Source organism: Quercus robur, chromosome 12, assembly GCF_932294415.1.
Source record: "Quercus robur chromosome 12, dhQueRobu3.1, whole genome shotgun sequence".
NCBI classification, from domain to species: domain Eukaryota; kingdom Viridiplantae; phylum Streptophyta; class Magnoliopsida; order Fagales; family Fagaceae; genus Quercus; species Quercus robur.
This window is the reverse complement of record NC_065545.1, coordinates 2,899,711-2,922,347: the sequence shown is the minus strand read 5'-3', so window position 1 is coordinate 2,922,347 and position 22,637 is coordinate 2,899,711. Positions and strand designations below refer to the sequence as shown.

The following is a 22,637-nucleotide window of genomic DNA, read 5'->3' as shown; positions in this document are numbered from 1 at the left end:
CTCACATGAGGTGATATTACATGCATCCAGTACATATATCTTCTCTCACACGAAGGTTGACCTGTACGGTGAATTTGGTACCTTTTGCTTTTATTTTGACAACTACCCACCATATCTTAAAGCAAAAGCATCAATACCATTCCTCACATGAGGTGATATTACATGCATCCAGTACATATATCTTCTCTCACACGAAGGTTGACCTGTATGGTGAATTGAAGAAATCCATAACACAAATGACTCCTCTTTCTTTTCTTTTTCTTTTTTTAAAATTTTAAATTCGATAATTAGGAGAGAGAAGATTTAAACTTTAAATGTCTTTACTATAAAAAATAAAAAGTGTCGATTGAGTTACAAAACTTTTGACAAAGCAAACCACGCTTTAAAAAGTGTCCAACCAATGTTTTTTCTTTATTAGTAATTTAGGAATTTAAAAATCTTAAACTCATAACCTCACATTCCCTCTTTTCCTCCTGGTCTCACGGGTAAATGGAGATTCCCTTACAATCTGATAGCACAGAATCGTTGAACAGATTTGACACCATGTGAAAGCAGATTAAGTGGCATCTACCCGATTCTCATTTTTTTTAAAAGGCATATACCAGCTTCTGGTATAAAATTTGTAATTAAACAAATAGGAACAATAATTTTATGTAACTATTAATTAAACCTTTCAGCTATGTAATAATTGCACCACAACCTTCCGGGAAATTATTAAGTGATGAAACCCAAACAAGGTTCAGAGATCAGTTCTGAGCGCCTGCAAGAACACTGATTTTCCTTTTTTGCTTGGTAAATTTGTTCAAGCATCAAACCCAACCTGACACACCACCTCAACCTTTTGCTTCTTTCTCTAGCTCAGGGCAAACCAACCCAGTTTAACATTTCAGCTTTAATTTCAGACATCATAATCCTCTTAAGTAAGCATCAGCAATTCCAGCTGCATCAACTTTCATTGATTCAACTGGAAACAATAAAACAAGCCTACACAAATAATGGGAGTTCAAAAACAGAAAAAACAACTCTCAGGTTTATGAATTGTACTATTCCCCTTGCTCAAAATATCTAGCAGTTCAAAAATCATGTACACTTCAAAAGCTGAAGAATTTTGCTACAAACAACTAATGTATCTTCACTTGGGGAAAAGTTTAGTAATTTTACTTCAGAACATTACACGTTCAATTAGCAGTCTTGTAACATAGAGCAGATAATCACAACCTAAATGGCCCTCAGCATTTATATCTGCAAAGTGCAACGATTGGTGGTGGATCCTCCGTGCAAAATCATAAAATCAAAAACAAATGAAGGCCACCACACACCTGCATCCAGAACCAGCCCTTTTACTAACAACAACCATTGAAAATATCCCATCAAGGGGAAAGGAAAGCACCATAGAAAATATTAAAAAATGAATGTAGCATTTGACAATTCTGAATATTTTTGCATGGAACATCATGTTCTACCCATTATGTAAATCCCGCATTAAAAGGATAAATAGCAAGCCCACAAGACCAGAGAATTTACTTGGTTTGATGATTGCCCACATCAGGAGGAGAGGGAGAAAAATCCATTATCAACCATAAGGAGTACAAACTTATAATCTCTCTACTCTCACAAACTAGAAAGCTAATAAACTTTCCTACCACTTCCAACAACAAATTATGGATGGATAATTTATACAAAATAAACTAAAGATAAAAAAATGGCAGTGTGTCCCTAATTGCATGTTTGACACAACCAAACACATAAAGGTGGGGGCAGTGTGTTAGACATGGATAATAACAAAGCCTTCACAAAAATTCATACAAAAATAAAAATTACAAGAAAGCCTTTTTACATTATGTAAAACATAAATTGATACCAACACTAATAGCAAATTGACTAAATTCATAGCTTTTATCTCAAAGAACCTAAAATAGAAAGGAGAGGAGGGGGGCGGAGGGGTAGTCTAAAATTGCTGTCTCCTAAAGGATTATAGTCTAAGATCTAAGGGATCCATGAAATCAACTAAAGAACTACAAGATATCCCCCAATCATACTACAATATTCAAACAAAGAATTCAAAAATATAGATTTCAAATTAACAGCCAATCTCTCCATCCCTTCAAAAGGTTAATTATTTCTCCCTCTCCAAACCTTCAATTAAAGAAAGCATAATTCCAACTGTTTAGACTAAAACCAACATATTTTCCAGTTGGCTGTATCCAAGGTCATATTAAGAAGATAAGCCAACATAAAATTAAGAGGTGAGCATGGGTCAGTCATTCTCCAGTTGCACCAAACCCATCACTTGACCTGAAGTTGTCAAGTGGACTGTAGAGAGATCGCTAGGGAAGCTGACTGAAGTACACCTGATGGTTTTGGTCATTTTCATCGGTTTTGACCATCAGATCTTTGATAAAGGCAGAGAATCAAAGAGATCAAAAGAATCAATAATGGCGGGAGACAGAGATGGAGAATGTGAGAGAAGCTTCAATGACAATCTGTGTTCCATGGTGCCAAAGGGTTCACCAACATCCAAAGATGAGGGAGACAACTTGGCGGCAACAACGCTGAAACCAAGACAGGACGATGAAGCAAAGGAGTATGAAAGGAAGAGAGAAAAAGAGGGAAGATAAGGCCAGGGGACACATCACCAAGAAGAGGGCGAAACCCATATACAAAACACGTTGTACCATTTGTAAAGATATTAACAGTTAGGTTGGCTTTGACAGGTTATATGCAGAGGTCAGGATTTTCATTCCCTAAACCTGTTGTTGACCAATTGTTATGTCAAAACCATCCAGACCCTCTTGGGTTCAGCTGGGTAAGACAGGGTAGGCAGGACAATCAAGTCTGTGCTCATCCCTAACTCCTTACTACCTCAAACACACCCTTTTTGGTACTTACTCATCTTTCAAGGACCTTCAACATGTACCACTCGCCTCTATGGATGCAATTAATATTATTGTGATGAATACTCTCATCTTGTCACCCCCCCTGATGCTACCTCTATGTTCTTGTGTAAGTGATCATAGAATCCCTTTCTGCCTCATCACTCATTAATCTTAACAATCCCATGTCAGGCAACATTGTTTTGGACATAGCTCAATTTAAATTTAAATGATGATGATGAAAAATAATTAAATGAAACAAACCTGCTATGTTTCATTTCCTAATTGTTAGAAATTCTGGCAGCCATTTTTAATGATTAAAAAAAAAATACATCATTTTATTGGTGTTAACAGCTGATTATCAAACAACAATGGATGGAAGTCACATTGACAATGATTACAAACATGAAGCATCAAATTGACAAAATTAGAACTATCGGGTTCAAAATGACAATTGCCCCAAACTTAAAGGATTCAAAATGAATTTTAGCTAAAAATATAATTAACAACCCATTGATGAATTAACTGTGAAAAAAAACAATAAGTGTTACCAGTATCACAAATGCAAATGGCATAGAGTTGCCTAACTTACATAAATGAATAAACAATAACAAAGTATTCACTTCATCTAAATCATTTGTTCTATTATTCATAAAGAGATATTTCTGAGACATGTTTAAGAAGATAACACTGTGCATGTAATAGCTAGCAAATGACAAGGCATATATCCTTTGGAAAATTAACAAATAACAATATTCATGAAAGTAAGACAAAAGTAAACAGTCTAATACTGTCAAATATTTTTTTTTTCCCTTTTTATTTTGAGTCAGACTGAATGAACAGCACAAATCAAGAGAAAGTTGGAGTAGATTTCAACTAAAAATATTTGGAAAGGTAATGAAGGGAGGTTATCTGGTATGGTTAAAAAGTTCACATGCACACATTTGCATAGATATATGGGTAAAAGTCAGCCTTCAGTTCTTCACAGTTAATTACAAGTTCCTCATCCCAATTCCCATCCAAATATACAAGTCAAAAACAAACTTAGTTTTTGACCTTCAGGGGCATCAAAGATACAATTCAATGAGAAAAGGAAAGGATGAAAGAGGAATGAAAAGCATCCATTGTCTCAATGGGAAAGCTTAGTGGAAAATAATCAAAATATAAGAAAATGGTGTAAGACTTATTGCCAATGTAACCTAAGCAACATTACTCATTATCTTTTTTTTTTTTTCTTTTATATAAGTAATGCAATTTTTATGGCTATAAAAAAAAAGAATAGCCTAAGTATGCAGCTGGGGGATCATAAAATCAAGAATCGCCCAAGATATAACATTGCTTGTTCAACCTTGAAGTGAGATTGAAAATGCATGCTTTTCAAATAGTTCATTAAAAATGCATGTTTCTTGTTAAGTTCATAGAAGTTTAAGTATACTCACAGAACAGCAATATTAGAACTCGGGAAATTTCCAATCTTCAAGATCCTCAACTGCAGTAATATCAAGTTTGAATGGCACATATTAAGCAACATCTAACAGACTGATTCTGGAAATGATTAAATAACAGAAGAAACTAACAACAAGCATTTGTTATAACATATTTTCTAAGTACTCTGCTAATGAATATATGGAAATCTCATCAACAATACTACCTGAATGAAGAGATCAACTGGACTCAGTCTCGCTCATTACAAATGCTTGAATAAGACTCTGTGCAGCATGGGTTTGTTCAGGAGTTCCAGATATTACAATTACAGTTTCCACTGCTCCAGGCTTTGGCTCCGTAATTGTAATTTTTGCATCAGAGATCTGAAATAATATAGACCATATTGAAATTACTATAGCCGTTAATTGAAAATTGTTTTGATGGAGCATTTTTACATATCAATGGACCCATTCATAATGGAGTGAATAAATTTTTCACTGGCCATCAACCTACTGCAACCCAAGCCTGGCTGTGAACAAATATATGACACTAAGCACAGACATAGGTGGAGTTAACATTTTTACATATTCACAATAGTCAATAATGATCTGAAACTCACGTCTCTGGTAAACTGAGTTCTTACAAGTTATGTGAGTGAGAGATGTTTATATACAAGCAAAGCTAATGGAGTGTTCCAGATAGGACACAACATTGAAGCCGTGAAGTTTGATGCGGAGATAGCCAAGCTCTTTATTCGTCATCTACTTAACATATACCATAATTAATATGATATGGCAAACAAAACTGAGTTCATCCCAGACACAATAATGGAATTCCTACATATCTACCCAGGGAACTCTATACAATTAATGCCTTTTTCATCAAGAAGCATAAAGTGCGATTGTGTAAATCTAATCTACAAATGAATTATCAGATCATTGATTGTACCTTACGAATTTGTTTCAAACATTCACCATCTTCTCCATAAATTACTGGAACAAGAGAACTAGGAACAACAACTTCAAGAGTGGTGCTTGTTATAACTGCAGGCTGGCTTCCTCTAAATAGATAAATCAGGATAATAAAAAACTCAAAATATAATATAGTAATTAAAAAAGAACTTAAAAAAAGAAAAGAAAAATGATACAATGTACATACCCGCCAAATCCTGCAAATCTTCTTTGGGGGGGTCCACCAAAATCTGGCAAGCCTATAGGGCCACCACCTTCAATTAGTCCCTACAAGCCAGTTTAGGAAACACAGAAATATCAATTTACATGATGCTTTTTCTTTTTCATTTTTATTTGATTGGTTGGTACACATAGGTGCTAAACTACTTCAGTAGCTATTGCTATTTAATTTTTACTAGGCACAACTACATTTTTACCAACTTTCAGCCAAAAAAAACTCATCCAAACGCAAACTAAAGCACAATCTACTTCTCTTATGTCAAATTTTGGCACAATTTCCAACATTTTATCAATAAGAAGGGTAAGAGCTTATGCCACTAAACTTTAAGGCACAGCACCAGAAACACATGATAGGAATTCAAATTGACTACCAAAAACTACTTGTAAGCAGTGGGGAAACAAATCACAATAGTTCAATACCTGAGGACCCCATGGTTTTCTTTCAGATAATAAATGAGGGGCAGCACCAAGTCTATGAATATTGTGCATAAAAGGAGAACGATCATCATGGGGATGAAAACCACCATGGGGAGGTGGGCCACCAACAGCGTCAAACTTGTGGAATGATGGACCTAGATTAGAATACATTCCTGGGGGTGAGAGTTCTCTCCTTCCCATATATGAAGGGAATGGAGGTACTTGATCCAGGAATGCAGGATTTGAAGGATAATTAATAGAAGGAAACGCATCCCGAAAAAAATGATGCCGCAACCTAGTTGTTATCTGCAAAAGAGCCTCTTGAACTGCTTCAAATTCTCCATTTATCTGTCAAAGTAGAAACAGCATCAGCAAAAAGCATAGAAGTAGCACAATAATCAGAAAAAGTGATAAGAACTAGGTTTCATATCAACTGATATCTTCATTGTACGTTGTCAATGTCAGAATATAATTGATCACACATCAACCAAAAAAAAAAAATAATGAGCAATTTCAATAATAACAGAACTTGATAGGTTGTCAAAGGTTCAACCTGATCAAGCTCAATGGAATTCATGCAAACACACCTGGACTACTTCTTCATCTTCTGAAGCACACTTTGGAATCTGATCCTTCCCCAATACGCGAATATGTGCCCGAGATAACTTCCTCATTTCTGCTATGATGGAACCACCTTTGCCAAGGAGACAGCCAATTTGATTGGAAGAAACAAGAAGCCTTGCTAATACAGACTGCTCCTTGTTATCAGGTATAGCTCTGACTATCCTAGTCTGAACACGGAGAACTGCATCTTGCACAGCTGATATCCTATCATCAGGGTGCTGCAATAGTTGATTTGTTGTCAGCACACCACAAACCAATAACAGACTTGATCTAGCAATACAAGATTAAAATATCAAATCTTATCATATATATGTAGTTTAACCATACCGCTGGCCCAGAAATGATAATAATGCGATCCTCTGAATCAGAGACAGCTTCCATGACTTTGATCTCACAGCCAGTCTCTTGCTTAAGGGTCTTAATTATTGATCCTCCCTTTCCAATCACACCTCCTACTCTTTCATCATGGCACAACAATCGGAAAGTTAACATTTCCTGTGAATGCTTCATTCGACCAGGAAAACCACTTTCATGATACTTAGAAATCATAGGAGGAACAGCAGAATGATAATCAGCAACATCACGAGGTCCAGTAGCATAAGGCGCTCCGTGAGCAGCAAAAGAACGGTTATGTGGTGGATATGCATCTGGCCTGGGATGAGGATGACCAAATGATTGAGATGATGGCCCTGAAGGGTTGACAGGGGAAGGGTCATGATCCCGAGGTGGATTCTCCAAAAGCTGTTGAGAAACGGATTGAAGAGCTTTCCTTACTGCATCAATTTCCCCAGTGATCTGCAGTGTAATTATATAATATATGGGACAAATAAGATTTGTGCATCAAGAAAAAGAACTAAATAAAACTTCAAATCTGGACCTATTTCCAGGAACCAAGACATTAATCATGGCCATTCGTGTTAAATTCATATTTCTAGAAGTCCTCCAAAAGTTGCCAAAATTGTTTTGGAATTAACCTTAGATGCTAGAGTCATGAGGAAGCAATGTGCTCAGCAATGGTTTGCAGGTCCAACAAAGCGACTGACAACTAATATAGCACAGAATCTACCCAGGTGACCACTTGTTCACATAGAATGTGATTTTCAACTTTTATTTCAAATTGACACTACTTTTGGAGTAATGTATGCATATAGTATGAACAATGCATGAAATATGAGTTGGAAAGACCTTTCGTGGAGGAGGAAGTATTAGATGCAGTAGAGAACATGAATGGTGACAAAGCTCCAGGCCCAAATGGCTTCACTATGGCACTCTTCCAAGTTCCAAGTGTGTTGGAATGTAGTGAAAGATGACACTATGCGAGTCTTTCAGCACTTCCATGTTCACAGTATGTTTGGAAAAAATTTAAATGCTACCTTTGTTGCCCACATTCTGAAGAAGGTTGCAGCATGTGATGGGAAAGATTTTAGGCCTATTAGTCTGGTTGGTAGCATTAATAAAATTTTGGCCAAGGAGTTAGCCATATGTTGGGGGAGACTCTGTCTCAATCACAAAAATGATTTTATTTAAGGGAGACATATATTAGATTCAATTTTGTTGGCGAGTGAATGTCTTGATAGTAGATTGAGGGTTACAAACTTACATCAAGGTGACCCATTGTGGCCACTATTATTTGTATCAGTGATGGAGGCATTGAGATTGAGTAAAGTTATAGAGGGACAGTATATCCAGGGGTTTACAGTGGAAGAAGGGCAGCTGAGCCGTTGATGATTTCCCACCTATTGTTTGCAGATGACACTTTGATTCTGTGTGGGGAAGATCCATAACAATTTTCTTTTTCTTTTTTTTTTTTTTGAAAAGTAGATGATCCATAGCAAATTGACTATCCAAAATGTGTGTTATGGTGTTTTGAAGTTGTATATGGATTGAAGATTAATTTGAGCAAGTCCAATTTCCAAAATGGTCCCAATTGGAGAGGTTTCAGCCTGCACTTTGGCTGAGATTCTTGGTCACAAGATTGGTTCATTGCCTATGATATATTTGGGGTTACCCTTGGGGCTAGATATAGTCCAAAGCCATATGGGATCCAATTATAGAGATGATGGAATGGAGGTTAGCAGGCTGGAAGAAGTTATATTTCTCACAAGGTGGCAGAATCACTTTGAGTAAGAGCATGCTCTCTCTAGTCTCCCCACATATTTCCTTTCCTTGTTTCCCTTACTGGTTACATTGCTCATCATTTTGAGAAGTTGAAACGGGATTTTTTGCGGAGAGTTTTAGGGGAGAAAGTAAGATTCATTTAGTCAACCAGAACATCATTTGTGAGCTGATTTGATTTAGTGGTTTGGGTATCAAAGGTTTAGTCCAATTTGATCATGCATTGCTAGGGAAGTGGTTATGGCATTATGCAAATGAGAGAGATACTTAATAGAGGAACATAGTTGCCACAACATATGGAGAATCAGGCGGGAGGTTGGGTTTCAGTGGTGCTTTAAGAACCCTATGGTGTGCCTCTTTGGAAGCATATTCGAAATGGGTGGGGGAGTTTCTTTAGGTTTATAAAGTTTGAGGTGGCGGTGGTAATCATGTCGTTTTTGGATGGATTTATGGTGTGGGGAGGTGGCACTATTTGAAGCATTTTCGGCTTTGTTTTATATTGCCCGAGATAAAGAGGCTTTGGTGACAAACTATTTGAGTTGGCATGATGGTGCCCTACATTGGGAAGCTTTGTTTACTAGAGATCCACATGGTTGGGAGCTAGGACACTTACAAGATATTTTTGATCTTCACTATTCTGTCAAAACTAATAGGGATGGTGAAGATCACATGCAATAGATCCCAAGTAGGAGTGTCAGTTTTGAGTTCAAGTCCTATCAGGTTCTCACAACATGATTGACACTATTCTTCCTATGGAAAAGTATATGGAAGGTTAAATTTCCCACTAAAGTTGCTTTATTTACATGGACAACAACTCGAGGGAAAATCCTCACCGTGGACAATCTCTCCAAAAGTGTCATATCTATATTGTTGACTGGTGATATGTGTGTAAGAATAGTAGGGAGTCTACAGATCATCTGCTACTTCACTGTATGCATATGACATATGGTCTATGTTGTTGTCTGTTTGGGATTCAGTGGGTAACGCATGAAAGGGTGGTGGACTTGTTAGCTTGCTGGATGGGTAGTTTTGGGAGACATCGCTCTATTGAGGTATGGAAGGCCATTCCTCTGTGTCTTATGTGGACCACAAGCGCACCTTTAAATGGGTTGAGACCTTGTCTTTGGAGTTGAAACTATTCTTGCTTCATTCTCTCTATGATTGGATGGCTGCTTTAATAGTTACTCTTTTTCCCCGCTAGAGGAGATTCTTGACTTATGTACATTTTGATGTTATTTGTGGCTTCCCTAGTCTACTGCTTGTGTACTTGGGAGTTCATTTTAATTTTCAATAAATGTTTTATTACTTATCCAAAAAATTAAAATCTGACTGCAAAGAAATGCTGCAAGATCTATTATTTTAGCCTTACTAGATGCATATTATTCCAAAAGGAGTGACAACCTTGAAATAAAAATTGAAAATCACATTCTATTTGAACTAGTGGTCACCTGGGTAGATTTTGAGGGCAGAACACCACCAGACAATGAACTCTGAAGCATAACCAAAAACTTAACTGCATAGATAGTCCTTTTTATTTCTTAACAAGATTGCCAGCTCTTCAATAAGTATTTGATTTTGTTGAAATATAAGAACTATAATTCATGAACAGATATATAGCAGTATATCACTAATGCAGCTCCTAGTCCTAATATGCGTATTCTTTCAAGTAAATCTAAACACTAATGGGAAACAGAACAGACAATTTGCCCCAAATATCCATGCTAGATAGTTCAATCACTCATGGTTACTATTAATATAGACATTGGCTTTGCATTAGATGTTAACCCAATAAAATTAGAATCATTAGAACTTCGCACAAGTAACTGACAATCTGCAGTATTCTTGATTACTAATTATAGTATAGTACTACATAACAAATAATGTCATCAAAACTACCTGAACTAATTCATCAGCAGCGGATGCACATGGAGGAAGTTTGTCCCTTGGAAGAATCCGTATTTGTGCCCCGCTTTCAGCTGACATTTGCTTGATTACACTGCCACCCTTTCCCAAAAGGCAGCCTACTTGATTGGAAAGCACAAGTAACCTAAAAACAATTGAAGAAGACTTATTATCATCTTCATCCCCTCCATCTGTCTCTGGTTCTCCTTCAATTATTCTCTCAAAAACAAGAAAAAGGGCCTTCTGCACGGCTGAAGTTCCCTTATCCGATTTGGCATCTCCCACAGCATCAGATTCTTTATCTTCATTGTTTTCATTCTGTTCCTTTTCATCGTCGTTCTTTTCATCCATGTTTGCCTCTTCACCACCATCCTCCCGGCTTGCTTCAGTCGTCACCTCAATCTCTTTATCAGAACCTGAGATAACAACTACCCTCTCATCACAACCAGGAACAGTTTCCTCAACTCTGACCTTTGCACCAGTTTCTTGACGGATTTCAGATATGATGGTGCCCCCTTTTCCAATGACACCACCAGTTTTGGAAGCAGGACAGAGTAAGCGTAAGACAACACTCCCAGGAGAGAATTTCATAGATTGTTTGTGTGTCTTTTGCCACTTTCCTTTCCCATTTGACTCTGTAAGGTTTCGATCATGTGGCCTCTTAGAAGGCGTCAATGGAACAGACATATCTACTAAATTTATAGCAGACCTGTTCACTGAAATTTGAAAGTTATAATGTCAAAGACAAATAAAATTTAAAAATAATCCACATTTAAGAAACATTGATTTTCCAAAGCCTCTAATTGAATCAAAGCCCATGATTAATTGGCCATTCAATATTCTGAAGAACAATACATTATAACTTTGAAGACATTTTCCCCATTTTCATAACGGGAATAGTGATGTAGTAAGACACTGCTAGTAATGCTGGAACTAAAAAGAACCATGCTTGTAGGTCAAGAGTCGGTCAAGACTCAAGACAAAAAATTACAAAAGATCAGTGTATGCTTTCTAAGTAATAAATGACTGAAACAATCAAAAAGTCAAAGCCCTAAGAAATCCTATTTGTCTTTCTTGAATCTTGATAACACCAAATCAAAAAAGTGTGATATTTTCTGGGTACCTAGGAAAGAGGATTCTGATTTGCAGAGTTGTTCTCAAGTTTATTTAAAGGTCTCAAGGGGCTGCTCCTAGAGTATTAGGTCTGACTTTGAGTTTCCTTTGTAAAAAGCTGAGGCCTTAGTTCATTATTGAGTGTCTAAGGATATAACTTGGATGTATACTTGGATAACAAGCCATTCCATCAAGAGCTGGATCCTCTTTTTACTGTTCTTTCAATTTTCTGCAAATTATTATCCTCCTTCTGTACTGCTGCTAAGATCGTTAAGTTGTTCTTATAAGACATCAACTCAATACCATGCTGGAGAGTTGGCAATGGGATTGGCCAGGATGTGTGGAACTCCCCTTGGGTTCCATATCTGCCATAATTTAAACCAAGAGCCTCTTCCTCTGTTTCTCTAGAGGTTAATTGGTCTCAGAATTAATTCCAGAGACTCCAAGACAGCGGAACCAACAAAGAATATATCAGACATTTGACTTAGTATTCTCAAAATTCAGCTATCCCAATCACACCAGGAAGACAAAATCACCTAGGTCCCAAATCAAAATGGAAGCTTCTTGACAAAATCAGCATAGAGCATACTGAACTGGTCAACAAAACAAGAAATTATTTGGTGTTCCTAGCAAAACACATCAACTTTGTCTAGTGGTCCACACACCCAATAATTAAATGCCATGTGTTATAATTAGCCAAGTCAGATCTTAGTTAGAATCCACATAATTAATCCTAGTCTTTCTTTAAAACTGATCTGACATTAGGGTTTAAACAATATGTGTGTGTGTGTGTGTGTGTGAATTGCTTGAATCAGCATACCTTGATTAATTGCCATGGGGATTGTGAGTTCCTCGGTGGAAACTAGTGTGACTATGTCAGCTAAGCAAGGAAGATGAATTACTGATTTTTTTTTTTTTTTTTTTTTCCCTAACGTCTGAATGGTGTTAAAAAATAATTGTTCGTTTTGTGGATGCTGACTAAGATTTGACTTGGCTAATTATGACACATGGCATTTAATTATTGGGTGGGTGGACCACTAGGCAAGGCTGACTTAGTCCACCAGGAGCACTGAATAATTTCTCCAAAGAAACCCCGCTTCTTTGAGCTTCTTTGAGGTGATCCCTTATATAAAGAAAAATGGAAGGCACCTAGGAGGTTCAAAATGCATTAGACTTAAACTTCTCCTAAGGAGAATGGCATGGCAAATCATTCTGACTAAGGTGGTCCTAAATTCAAGATGTTTGATAGAAAACCTTAAGTTAACTGCAGTATGTGTAATGCAGCCCTTGAATCAATTGAACAGTTTCTCTTAGCGTGTCATGTTACAAGAATTGTGTAACTGACTTCACCTTGGCCGATCAGATTAGATGCATTAAATCTATCCTCCATTGTAGATTGGATCAAAGTGATTTGGAATCCAAGGGCTCCCAATGTGCCTTATGAGAAAACAAGGAACTTCTCAATGTATGCAACGGTTTGTTGTGTTCTAGTTTGGATGAACAAAGAAGTTTTTTTTTTTTTTTTTTTTAATAGGAAAAATAGAAATTCTACTCTAACCTAATCTAAGTATATATGCGTGTGAAACTTCTTCTTAGAGACTTGAACCCCAGCCCTTGCCCCTCACACCCCACAAACACTTATACTTTTGGAGTGACCATTGCACTCAAAGGAACAAACAAGTGGTTGATAAGCCCCAGATTGGTCCAATGCAACTAGCCCTACAAATTAATTCCAAAGAATTTGTTCTCTGCCTGGTCTCCTCCTTCCCCTGGTTTCTCAAAGTGAATTTTCAAGCTGCATTAATAGATAACCAAGCGAGTATTGCAGCTTTTTTTTTCATGACCACAGGCTGAGATTCTTTTTTTTGTATACAGACTTGGAATAAATTGCCTTGATGAAAAAGGCCAAAGCAGCCCTTCAACAACTTCAAATGCTACTGAGTGCAGCTTCAACAATTTAATCCTAGAAGGAGATGCAAGCAATGTCATTCAATCATCCACTTGCTGCCCTCAATGGTCTATCGATTTCCTAATAGCAGACATTAAATCTTTTTTGTTGTTGTGATCTAGTTGGAAAGCTATTCATGTCCTCAGATGGTCAAATGAGCTAAGCCTAATCATGGGTATGGGCTTCTGTCATGTAATGTGTGCGGAACTAGCCCCATCTCTTCTATCTCTTGAGTTGTTTTAAGCCCCAGGGAGAATTATGGAAAATTAATAGATACTCCCAGAGTATAGCTGATGTAGGTAAACCATTTAATACAAACAGAAAAACAAATGACATAATAACTTTATTAATTGGTATCAAGTACCATGTGGCTGTACTCGATGATTACTCATAGAATTACCAAGGAATCAATGAACAATCACACCGAAATGTGCCTACTAAGGATGTTTAAACATTTGCCTCCATATCATTATTTTAGAATTTAATAGTTTAGTAGCTCTGTAACCTAAGGCATGACTGTGAAAATATTATGTAGTGGATTATATATCAGAGTCACAAATCCAATTATTTGAAGGGAAACAGGTAACAGAAATAGAGAATGCAACGCTACAAACTGTTAAAGATTACACAAACACTAAATTGCTAGGATTGCAGGAAAAGAAAAGCAATTGAGATTTCATAATTAACTTAATCTATTCTCTCAGAAACAAAACCTAAGTGAACTTCAACTTCGAGAGAGAAAGAGAGAGAGGATGGACACATGAGAAGAAGAAAAACTAGAAAGCTAAGTTACTCACATAATTATTTGATTCCGAAAAAATCAAGCTGAATCAGTTTCTTTGAATTTTTTATGGAACTTCTGAGCTGCTTCTTGGTCGAAAAACAGTGCTTGGAAATTATAGGTAAGCTTCATGTGAAACCAAAGAAGGGATTTGTGAGAGTTCATAAATCAGAATCCCTAAGAAAACTGCTGGGAATTGTGATGGGCCATTTGTGTAAAAGACCTCTGACAAAATGGATCAGATTATTTCAACCTGAATTGGAAGGCTTTCAACAGAGGCCACAATAACAAATGAGCCCACTCCGTATGCGGGCTCATAAGATATTTGCTGGCAAAGTACTTGTGGTTTTTCAATACTCAATAGTAAATATTCCAAACTAGTAAGAGAAATTTAAATACCTTCTTTACATCTTTCAATGAAAAAAAATCTTATCAAAATTCTTTAAATTAAATAATAAGCACTATGATTAATAATCATAATCCTAAATACTTGATAACCATCACACGTATCTAATTCCATTTAAGTAGTCAATGAACAAGGGGATAAAAAAAGGCAGAATAGGCAATCATTGAAGAAGAGTCCGCTAAGCTTGATGACAGAAGGCCATTAAAGCCCTTAGGCTCTCTCTACGATCTTCCCTTAACTCCAACTTTTGTAATAGTCATCATAATTCCACGAATTAAGAAAGATAAGATCATATTGGGTAAGACTTTTGTCCAATACTCTTGTGCACCAAACGATATATGAACCAAAACATGATCATTTTAGAACACATGTCACATCTGTGTAGTGTCCAAAGCACATAAGCATTGGACACGAGCGAGACACAATACACCCTTGCTATCATTTAATACCCAAATCTCTATTTTTTGAAATTTTGTTATGTTTTGACATAAATGCTAACTACTTATTTGGATTGTGAATTTGATTTCTTTTCCTTTTTAATTATTGGGTAAACTATTGTTGATCTTTTATAATAGGGAATAAGATATTTTGCTTTTAGTTGCCCATGAATGGACTAATGGATAACTTTTATACATGTAAATAAAATCGGAAAGAATGGGAAAAATGAATAATGCGAGGGACACATCCCATTCCCACACTCTAATTCAGTTTTAACTCGTGATTGATGCATAAGTTGACACAACATGGTTAGGTTCCCGAGGTGGACTCATGTGAAAAGTGTTGAACCAACCACAATTTGACACATAAGTAGGGTGTAATTTCTGCCTGGTCTCCTCCTTCCCCTGGTTTCTCAAGGTGAATTTTCATGCTGCATTAATAGGCAACCAAGAAAGTATTGCAGCTTTTTGTCATGACCATGGGCTGAGATTCTTTTTGTGTATAAAGACTTGGTATATATTGACAATCCCTTGATGGCAAAAGCCAAAGCAGCCCTTCCAACAACTTCAAACGCTACTGACTGCAACTTCACCAAATTAATCCTAGAAGGAGATGCAAGCAATGCCGTTCAATCGCCCACTTGCAGCCCCCAATCGTCTATCAATTTCCTAATAGTAGACATCAAATCTTTTTTGTCATTGTGATCTAGTTGGAAAGCTATTCATGTCTTCAGATAGTCAAATGAGCTAAGCTCATTCGTGGGTGTGGGCTCTGTCACATAATGTGAAGGGAACTAGACCCATCTCTTCTATCTCTTGAGTTGTTTTAAGCCCCAGGGAGAAGATAGAGAGAGTACCCCCGGTTTTTGGTTCAATAAACTTTGGTAAAATCAGTAGCCTTATGGATAATTCATAGATGCTCCCCGAAGTATAGCTAATGTAGGCAAACCATTTAATATAACATAAAATTAAAAATGACATGAGCTTAAAAAGCAATGTAGAAAAAGTAACTTTGTTTATTTGAATCGAGTACCACATGGCTGTACTTGAGGAATACCTAATAATTACTCGTAGCATTACCAAGAAATCAAAGAAACAATCACACTGAAATGCGCCTACTAATGATGTTTAAACACTTGCCTCCATATGATTATTTTAGAATTTAATAGTTGAGTAGAGCTCTATAACCTAAGGCATGACTGTGAAAATATTATGTAGTGGATTATATATCAGAGTCGCAAATCCAAACATTCCAAGGGAAACAGGTAACAGAAATAGAGAAATGCGATACTACGAACAGCTAAAGATTACACAAACACACTAGATTGCTAAGATTGCAGGAAAAGAAAAGCAATTAAGATTTCATAAATATCGTAATCTACTCTCTCAGAAACAGAACCTAAGTGAACTTCAACTTCGAGAGGGAAAGAGAGAGAGAGAGGATGGACACGTAATACGAAGCAAAACTAGAAAAGCTTAAGTTACTCACAGAATTATTTGATTCCCAAGAATCAAGCCGAATCAGTTTTCTTTGTATTTTCGATGGAACTTCTGAGCTTCTTCTTGGTCGAAAAAACAGTGCGATTTTGTGAGTTCAGAATCCCTAAGAAAACTGCTGGGAATTGTGATGGGCCATTTTGTGAAAAAAAGGATGTCTGCCAAAACGGGTCGGGTTATTTCGACCCGGATTGGAAGGCTTTCAAAATAGGCCAAACTGTTATCTAGTGAGCCCACTCTGGCTCAAAATCATTAGATATTTGCCCGTACTTGTTTTACTACCGTTCCGTTTGGGCTGAGAGAGAATAGAATAGAGTATAGAACAAAGTTCAAACTTCTCATATATATATATATATATATATTTTTTTTTTGTGAATTTTGAAAATCTAACTATTAAATTTTATGTTTCTTATATTTTTAACATATATATTAAATTTCGTTCAAATTAGATATTATTTACTATTCGATCAATAAACTTATTTCTTATACACAATTTTAGATCATAAAAATTTGAAATTTTAACATTTGTTTAATGAGATAGCAATTAATCTTTGATTTTTTTGAAATTTTATATGCATAAAGAATATAACAAAAACATATAATCTAACGGTTAAATTTTCAAAATTCATACTTAATATATAAATATATAAGGAGTTTGTAGAGTTTATATCCAAACTAGTTTGGAGAAAAACTTTGTTCGTAGAGTATAATAGATAAGAATTTGCCAAAAATTTGCTAATTTTCAGTCAATTTTACTCTACTCCCCTTCACTCATCCTCCTTCCTCCTCAATCCAAACAGGTCCTACTTGTCATTAGTCTAAGGCTTTTTTTTTTTTTTTTTTACTAATTAACTAAACAATTGCTTGGAAATAAAGGGAAAAACAATTGTTGTGATTCGTCAATAGTAATGACTGTTTAGAAATTTAAAAACTTTTTTTACATCTTACAATGAATCAAATCTTATCAAAACTTTTTAAATTAAATAATATATGCATTGTGATATATAATCATAGTCCCAACAGACACCCGACGATTGACACACATGTCTAATTCCATTTAATTTTTTCTCAACAAAAAAATCCATTGAATTTTTTATTTTATAAGTAATCGTTGAACAAGGGGATAAAAAATGGTAGAATAGCAATCATTGAAGAAGAGTTGGCTAAGCTTGATGACAATAGGCCATCAATGCCCTTATGCTATCTGCATGATCCTCCCTCGACTCAAACTCTTGTGATCATCATCATAATTCCACAAATTAATAAAGGTAATGCTATATTGGGTAAGACCTTTATCCAATACTTTTGTGCACAAAACGAGATATGAATCAACACGCGATCATTTTAGAACACGCGTCGCATTTGTGTAACGGCCAATGCACATAATCATTAGATACAAGTGAGACAATACACCATTGCTATCATTTAATACCATATTTCTATTTTTTGAAAGTTCGTTATGTTTTGACATAAATGTTAACTACCTATTTGGATTATGAATTCGATTTATTTTCCTTTTTAATTATTGGGTAAAATATTGTCGATCTTCTCTAATAGGGAATAATATATTTTGCTTTTAATTGCCCATGGTTGGATTAATAGACAACTTTACACGTGTAAGTAAAATCGGAAAGAATGGGAAAAGTGAAAAATGTGAGGGACATGTCCCTTCCCACGCCCTAATTAAAATGTTAACTTGTGATTGGTGTATAAGTTGACACAGAATGCTTAGATGCTAAGGGTGGACTCATGTGAAAAATATTAAAATCCAATCACAATTTGACATATAAGCAGGGTGTGGATTTGGGTGTAGGAAGGGGTGTATCCATAAGAGGACTTTGAAGAAATATGTGTTTTGAATGTCAGCAATAAATGTTGATGTTCTAAAATATTGCAATTTGAGAAAAATTGTTCCATTCATGGTACTTTTGTGGTGTGCATGTGATTAAAGAATATTACGCGACCCTCGTAAGGTACTTCAAATATGTATTGTGTCAATAGTATAGTAAGTCATTGATAATGTTTAGTTTTCTTTATAAGGAGAATCATCATTTAAATCTATTGTCCTTATCAGTTGTAAAAATTGAATTACAACAAAAAAAACCAAAGATGTCTTATCTTGTACCAATTAGTTTCATTACAATATTTTATTTATTCATCATCAATAATGATATAAAATATATTTCAAATAATAACTCAACGATAATAGAATCTTTTGTAGTGTCGTATGTTCTCACCCACTTTACCTTGAAAAATAATGGTATCAAGTGGAGCCATTTTTTAATGTTTGGACTTTGGATTCGAAAAAAAGAAAAAAAGCGGGCTTTCCCCCTCCCTTTGTTCTGTTTCCATGGGAAAGAAAAAGAAGAGATTTCGCATGGTTGCCCACACCACACTGACGTGTTCTTTATATCTCTTTGACAAAAAAACGACACCAATATTTAATTGAGTAGTTGCAAATTACATGCAAGCACCGAGCCATTCGTTCAAAAAAAAAGTCAAAAGGTGGACTTGTAAACCCAAAAAATATGAAATGCATCTTATTCTCCATTTAAATATATTATTTCCGTTACAGCTACACTTTCTTTGGGCCGAAGTAAAACAGTGCGATTAGGTAGCCCACACAGACGTGGCATTAATTATTTTAGCTTGGCAAAACTTAACGGGCAAGAAATTGTAAGCCATCGCTATCACGAAACGAAACCTTGGACTTCGCAAAAAAAGAAAAAATCTATAATTGCAAACTGCCAAAAATGCCCTTCAAAGATAACCGTTCAAGGGGCAAAACTTTAACTTGCGCAAGAAGTAGAGAGGCCCTTTTTGGCACTTCACTATAAAAGGGGTCGCTTTCACAGGCTCACCATTGAACGCCTATAAGAAAGGGTTTCCAAGCACAGAGATATTGATTCTACAATTTTCACTCAACATAATATCCTACACTATTTGATTGAGGCCGTAGAATCCAATGGCTTCGCAATCGATGCCCCAAAACGACGGCGTAGCAAGCAAAATTGTGGAAACGATTAGGGTTAGAGTTCCTCAGGGCCAGAGCTCTTGTGCCATGTCGAGCTCTTGCTCGACCAGATTCATGATCCAGAACCACTCCAACTTCAAGCGAAGCGGTGCCCCGGCCCGGTTCATGTTCTACCAGGCCGGTTCGTGGATCGATTTCCCGAGCGAAGTGTTCGGAGGTCTGCGATTAGGGTTCTCCGAAGGCAAGCCTGTAATCGACTTGTCGATTGGAGGAGCCAAGTACCTCTTCGATTTTCTGCGCATGTTGCAGATCGATTTCGTGACCGAGAATCAGAGGTCCATTGCTTGGATCGATGAGAATGGTAAGTGCTTTTTCCCCAAAGTTTTCGTCGACGAAGAGTTCGAGGAGGTGGAGGAGAATCATGCGATTCCGAAGGTCGAGATTGAGATTCGAGTTGACATGGGCGGGAATTCGAATTCGAATTCGAATAATTCGGGTAAGCGGAAGAGAGTGGAATTTGAATCGAATTCGAACGAGGACGAGGCCGAGGTCACTTCGTCTAAGAAGAAGCTGCGAGACGACGAAGATGGTGCAGCGAAACGCCTGTGTTTAACGCCTAGTTGGCCGAATGCGAAGCCTTTGAGCCAAGGAGATAGAGAGTACTCTGTATATAGCAATTTATTGATTAAAGGGCTTAGGAAGATTGATCTTGAAAACTATGCTACTGTTACTGCAATTCACCAATGTACGCGTACAGGACCATTGGAGAGAGCTCGCTCACAAGTTTTTGAGAAGCAGATTGAGATGATCAAAGCAGCTCGTGGAACGTCCAATGGTCCTGTGTTTGCGTGGTATGGCGCTTCAGCGAAAGGCGTGGAGGGGATTTTGAAACATGGATTTGCAGTGCCAAACAATGGGACTGGTATATATTTGTCCCACGTGGACTTACCTCATATAAGGTAGATTAGCTGTATGTGATTATATTTTGTTTTTGAATTTTTGAGTTTATATCTGTTTGGTGCTATAATGAGTATGACTTCAGATAGAATAGAACGGAGTAAAAAGATTCCATGTTACCGAATTTAACTAATTTGTCGCGGAGTCATAGCTGACCCGAACTTCTGTGACTAAGGCTTTGTTGTTGTTGTTGTTGTATTTAACGAGAATTATTGGGGCTAATGAATTGATGGGTTGGGTTTTGTTTCAGTGCTCTGCGATTGGAGGCAGATGATAATGGCGAAAAACATTTAATACTTTGTAGGGTAATTTTGGGTAATGTGGAAAGGGTAGGGCCTCAGCAATGCCATCCTTCTAGTGAGATTTTTGATACTGGTGTGGATGATATTAAGAATCCGAAATGGTATGTGGTATGGTGCACCAATATGAACAGCCATATTCTTCCTGAGTGTGTTGTGAGCTTCAAATCTTCAGGTATATATGAATGAAGGCTTCATCTTCATGGTTTTTCTTTGATTTTTGTACTACCTGTTTTTCATTTTTGGAAACTGATTTTACTATTATTGTTAATTTTTCAGGCTACTTGAGAGGACATGGTAAGTATCCATTTTCCCAATTATTTTCAAAGATGAAGAGTTCCCTTCCTGCTTCGAAAGTTCAGGAGTTGATGGCTTTGTATGACATATTTAAGGTAAGTAAGTGGCTTTCCAATTTTGGGAAGACTATAGTAGTACTTTTTGTTTTTTTTTTTTATGCCTAGTGATATGCAAGAACTAGAAAGTTAATGTGTAAAATTATTATGGCTTACAACAGGCTGGGAAGGTGGCTAAAGATGTTTTTATAAAACAGTTAAGATCTGTTGTGGGAGATGAGATGCTGCGGTCAACCATTCAGGAGATTCATACTTCAGAATGGGGTTCTTCTTAGATTTTGTTTCATTTGGAGGATTTAGAAATGCTTTTGTCATTTATATCTTTCACCTCAAAAAAAGGAAAGAAAAAGAAAAAAAAAAAACTTTTGTCATGGTCTATTGAATTGTAGATTACATGCTAGGATTAGCAAGCAAAGACTCAACCATATGAAAGTACAAAAAACTAGTTTGTAGTTTTTTTTCTTTTTTTTTGTTGTTGGTATTGAAGCACCTCACCATACAATGGGCCAAATATAAGTTCATAAAAAAAAGTTTTTAAGTTTCGTAGTTTGGAGCTAATGTTGTTTGGGTGTTTCTACTACTATTTAAATCAATTGAATAGAATGGTTGGCATTATTGTTCAGATGTGCAGTGTCAAATTTTTTTATTTAAATTTTTGTAGGTTCTGTTGTTGTTTTGTATTCTTTTGGTTTTGTAATTCTGTATTGGTGGCTATCCCTAGGGCTTAGGGATGGCAATGGGGTGGGGGCTGAAGGATGGGATCCTCGTCCCCACCCCGTATGATTTTTTCTTGCCCCATCCTTGCCTTGTCCCGTATGACGGGAAAAACTTTCTCACTCCATCCACCCCTTGGGGTCCCACGAAGCCCCACCCCACCCCGTAAACAATTCTTTTTTAATTAAACCTATTTCATTAATAAAAATATACTTGAAATTACAACTAAATTTATCCCACCAAACCAAATCAATTTTTACAAAAAATTGAATAATATATCCAAGTATTTAACAAGAGAATCATTAAAAAAAAAAAAAAAATCTCATAGTATAACACATAACAAAATAAAGGCAGAGAACCACATTAGGTAGAATAAAATAAGCTAATATTGATATGTTTGTTTAAATAGTAGGATTTTAGGGTATGAAAAATTTACAATTAAAACCCTTAGCAATGTGGGGCGGGGACGGGGAGGGTCGGGGCGGGGACGGGGAGGGTCGGGGCGGGTCTAAAAAATCTAAACCCATCACTGCCCCGCCTCGTGGTGCGGGGCTAAAATCTTGTTCCATCCCCGCCTCACCACCTTTGCAGAGTGGGGAAAACCTGCACGGG

General features: G+C 36.6%; 2 protein-coding genes across 3 annotated transcripts; one reads left to right on the top strand and one right to left on the bottom strand.

Annotated features, from left to right (window-relative positions):
• Nucleotides 1-833: 833 nt before the first annotated feature.
• Nucleotides 834-16,882, bottom strand: LOC126708885 (KH domain-containing protein HEN4-like). 2 transcript variants are annotated; one of them, XM_050408880.1, is made up of 10 exons: nt 16,721-16,882; nt 10,541-11,262; nt 6,857-7,324; nt 6,493-6,747; nt 5,909-6,253; nt 5,457-5,536; nt 5,247-5,358; nt 4,525-4,681; nt 4,313-4,362; nt 834-984 (listed from the first exon to the last, which is right to left on the bottom strand). In XM_050408880.1, exons 2-8 carry the CDS (start codon nt 11,231-11,233, stop codon nt 4,538-4,540), a joined length of 2,097 nt encoding a protein of 698 aa, XP_050264837.1. In that variant the 5' UTR covers nt 11,234-11,262; nt 16,721-16,882; the 3' UTR covers nt 834-984; nt 4,313-4,362; nt 4,525-4,537. The 2 variants fall into 2 exon arrangements, with proteins under 2 accessions (XP_050264837.1, XP_050264836.1); XM_050408879.1 differs by lacking the exon at nt 834-984 and adding an exon at nt 1,013-1,319.
• A 2,736-nt stretch (nt 16,883-19,618) lies between these two features.
• LOC126709087 (probable inactive poly [ADP-ribose] polymerase SRO3) lies at nt 19,619-21,659 on the top strand. The gene is made up of 4 exons (XM_050409174.1): nt 19,619-20,661; nt 20,910-21,133; nt 21,238-21,350; nt 21,473-21,659. The coding sequence occupies exons 1-4, from the start codon at nt 19,694-19,696 to the stop codon at nt 21,584-21,586; spliced, it is 1,419 nt and encodes a 472-aa protein (XP_050265131.1). The 5' UTR covers nt 19,619-19,693; the 3' UTR covers nt 21,587-21,659.
• The last annotated feature ends 978 nt before the right edge of the window (nt 21,660-22,637 follow it).

Coding starts and splice junctions, on each gene's coding strand:
- LOC126708885 (XM_050408880.1), bottom strand. CDS start 11,233: ATGTCTGTTCCATTGACGCCTTCTAAGAGGCCACATGATCGAAACCTT. Junction 7,325..10,540: donor CTGCTGATGAATTAGTTCAG/GTAGTTTTGATG, acceptor ATTACACTGCAG/ATCACTGGGGAAATTGATGC. Junction 5,359..5,456: donor AGATTTGCAGGATTTGGCGG/GTATGTACATTG, acceptor TTATCTATTTAG/AGGAAGCCAGCCTGCAGTTA.
- LOC126709087 (XM_050409174.1), top strand. CDS start 19,694: ATGGCTTCGCAATCGATGCCCCAAAACGACGGCGTAGCAAGCAAAATT. Junction 21,134..21,237: donor TGTGAGCTTCAAATCTTCAG/GTATATATGAAT, acceptor TTAATTTTTCAG/GCTACTTGAGAGGACATGGT. Junction 21,351..21,472: donor CTTTGTATGACATATTTAAG/GTAAGTAAGTGG, acceptor GGCTTACAACAG/GCTGGGAAGGTGGCTAAAGA.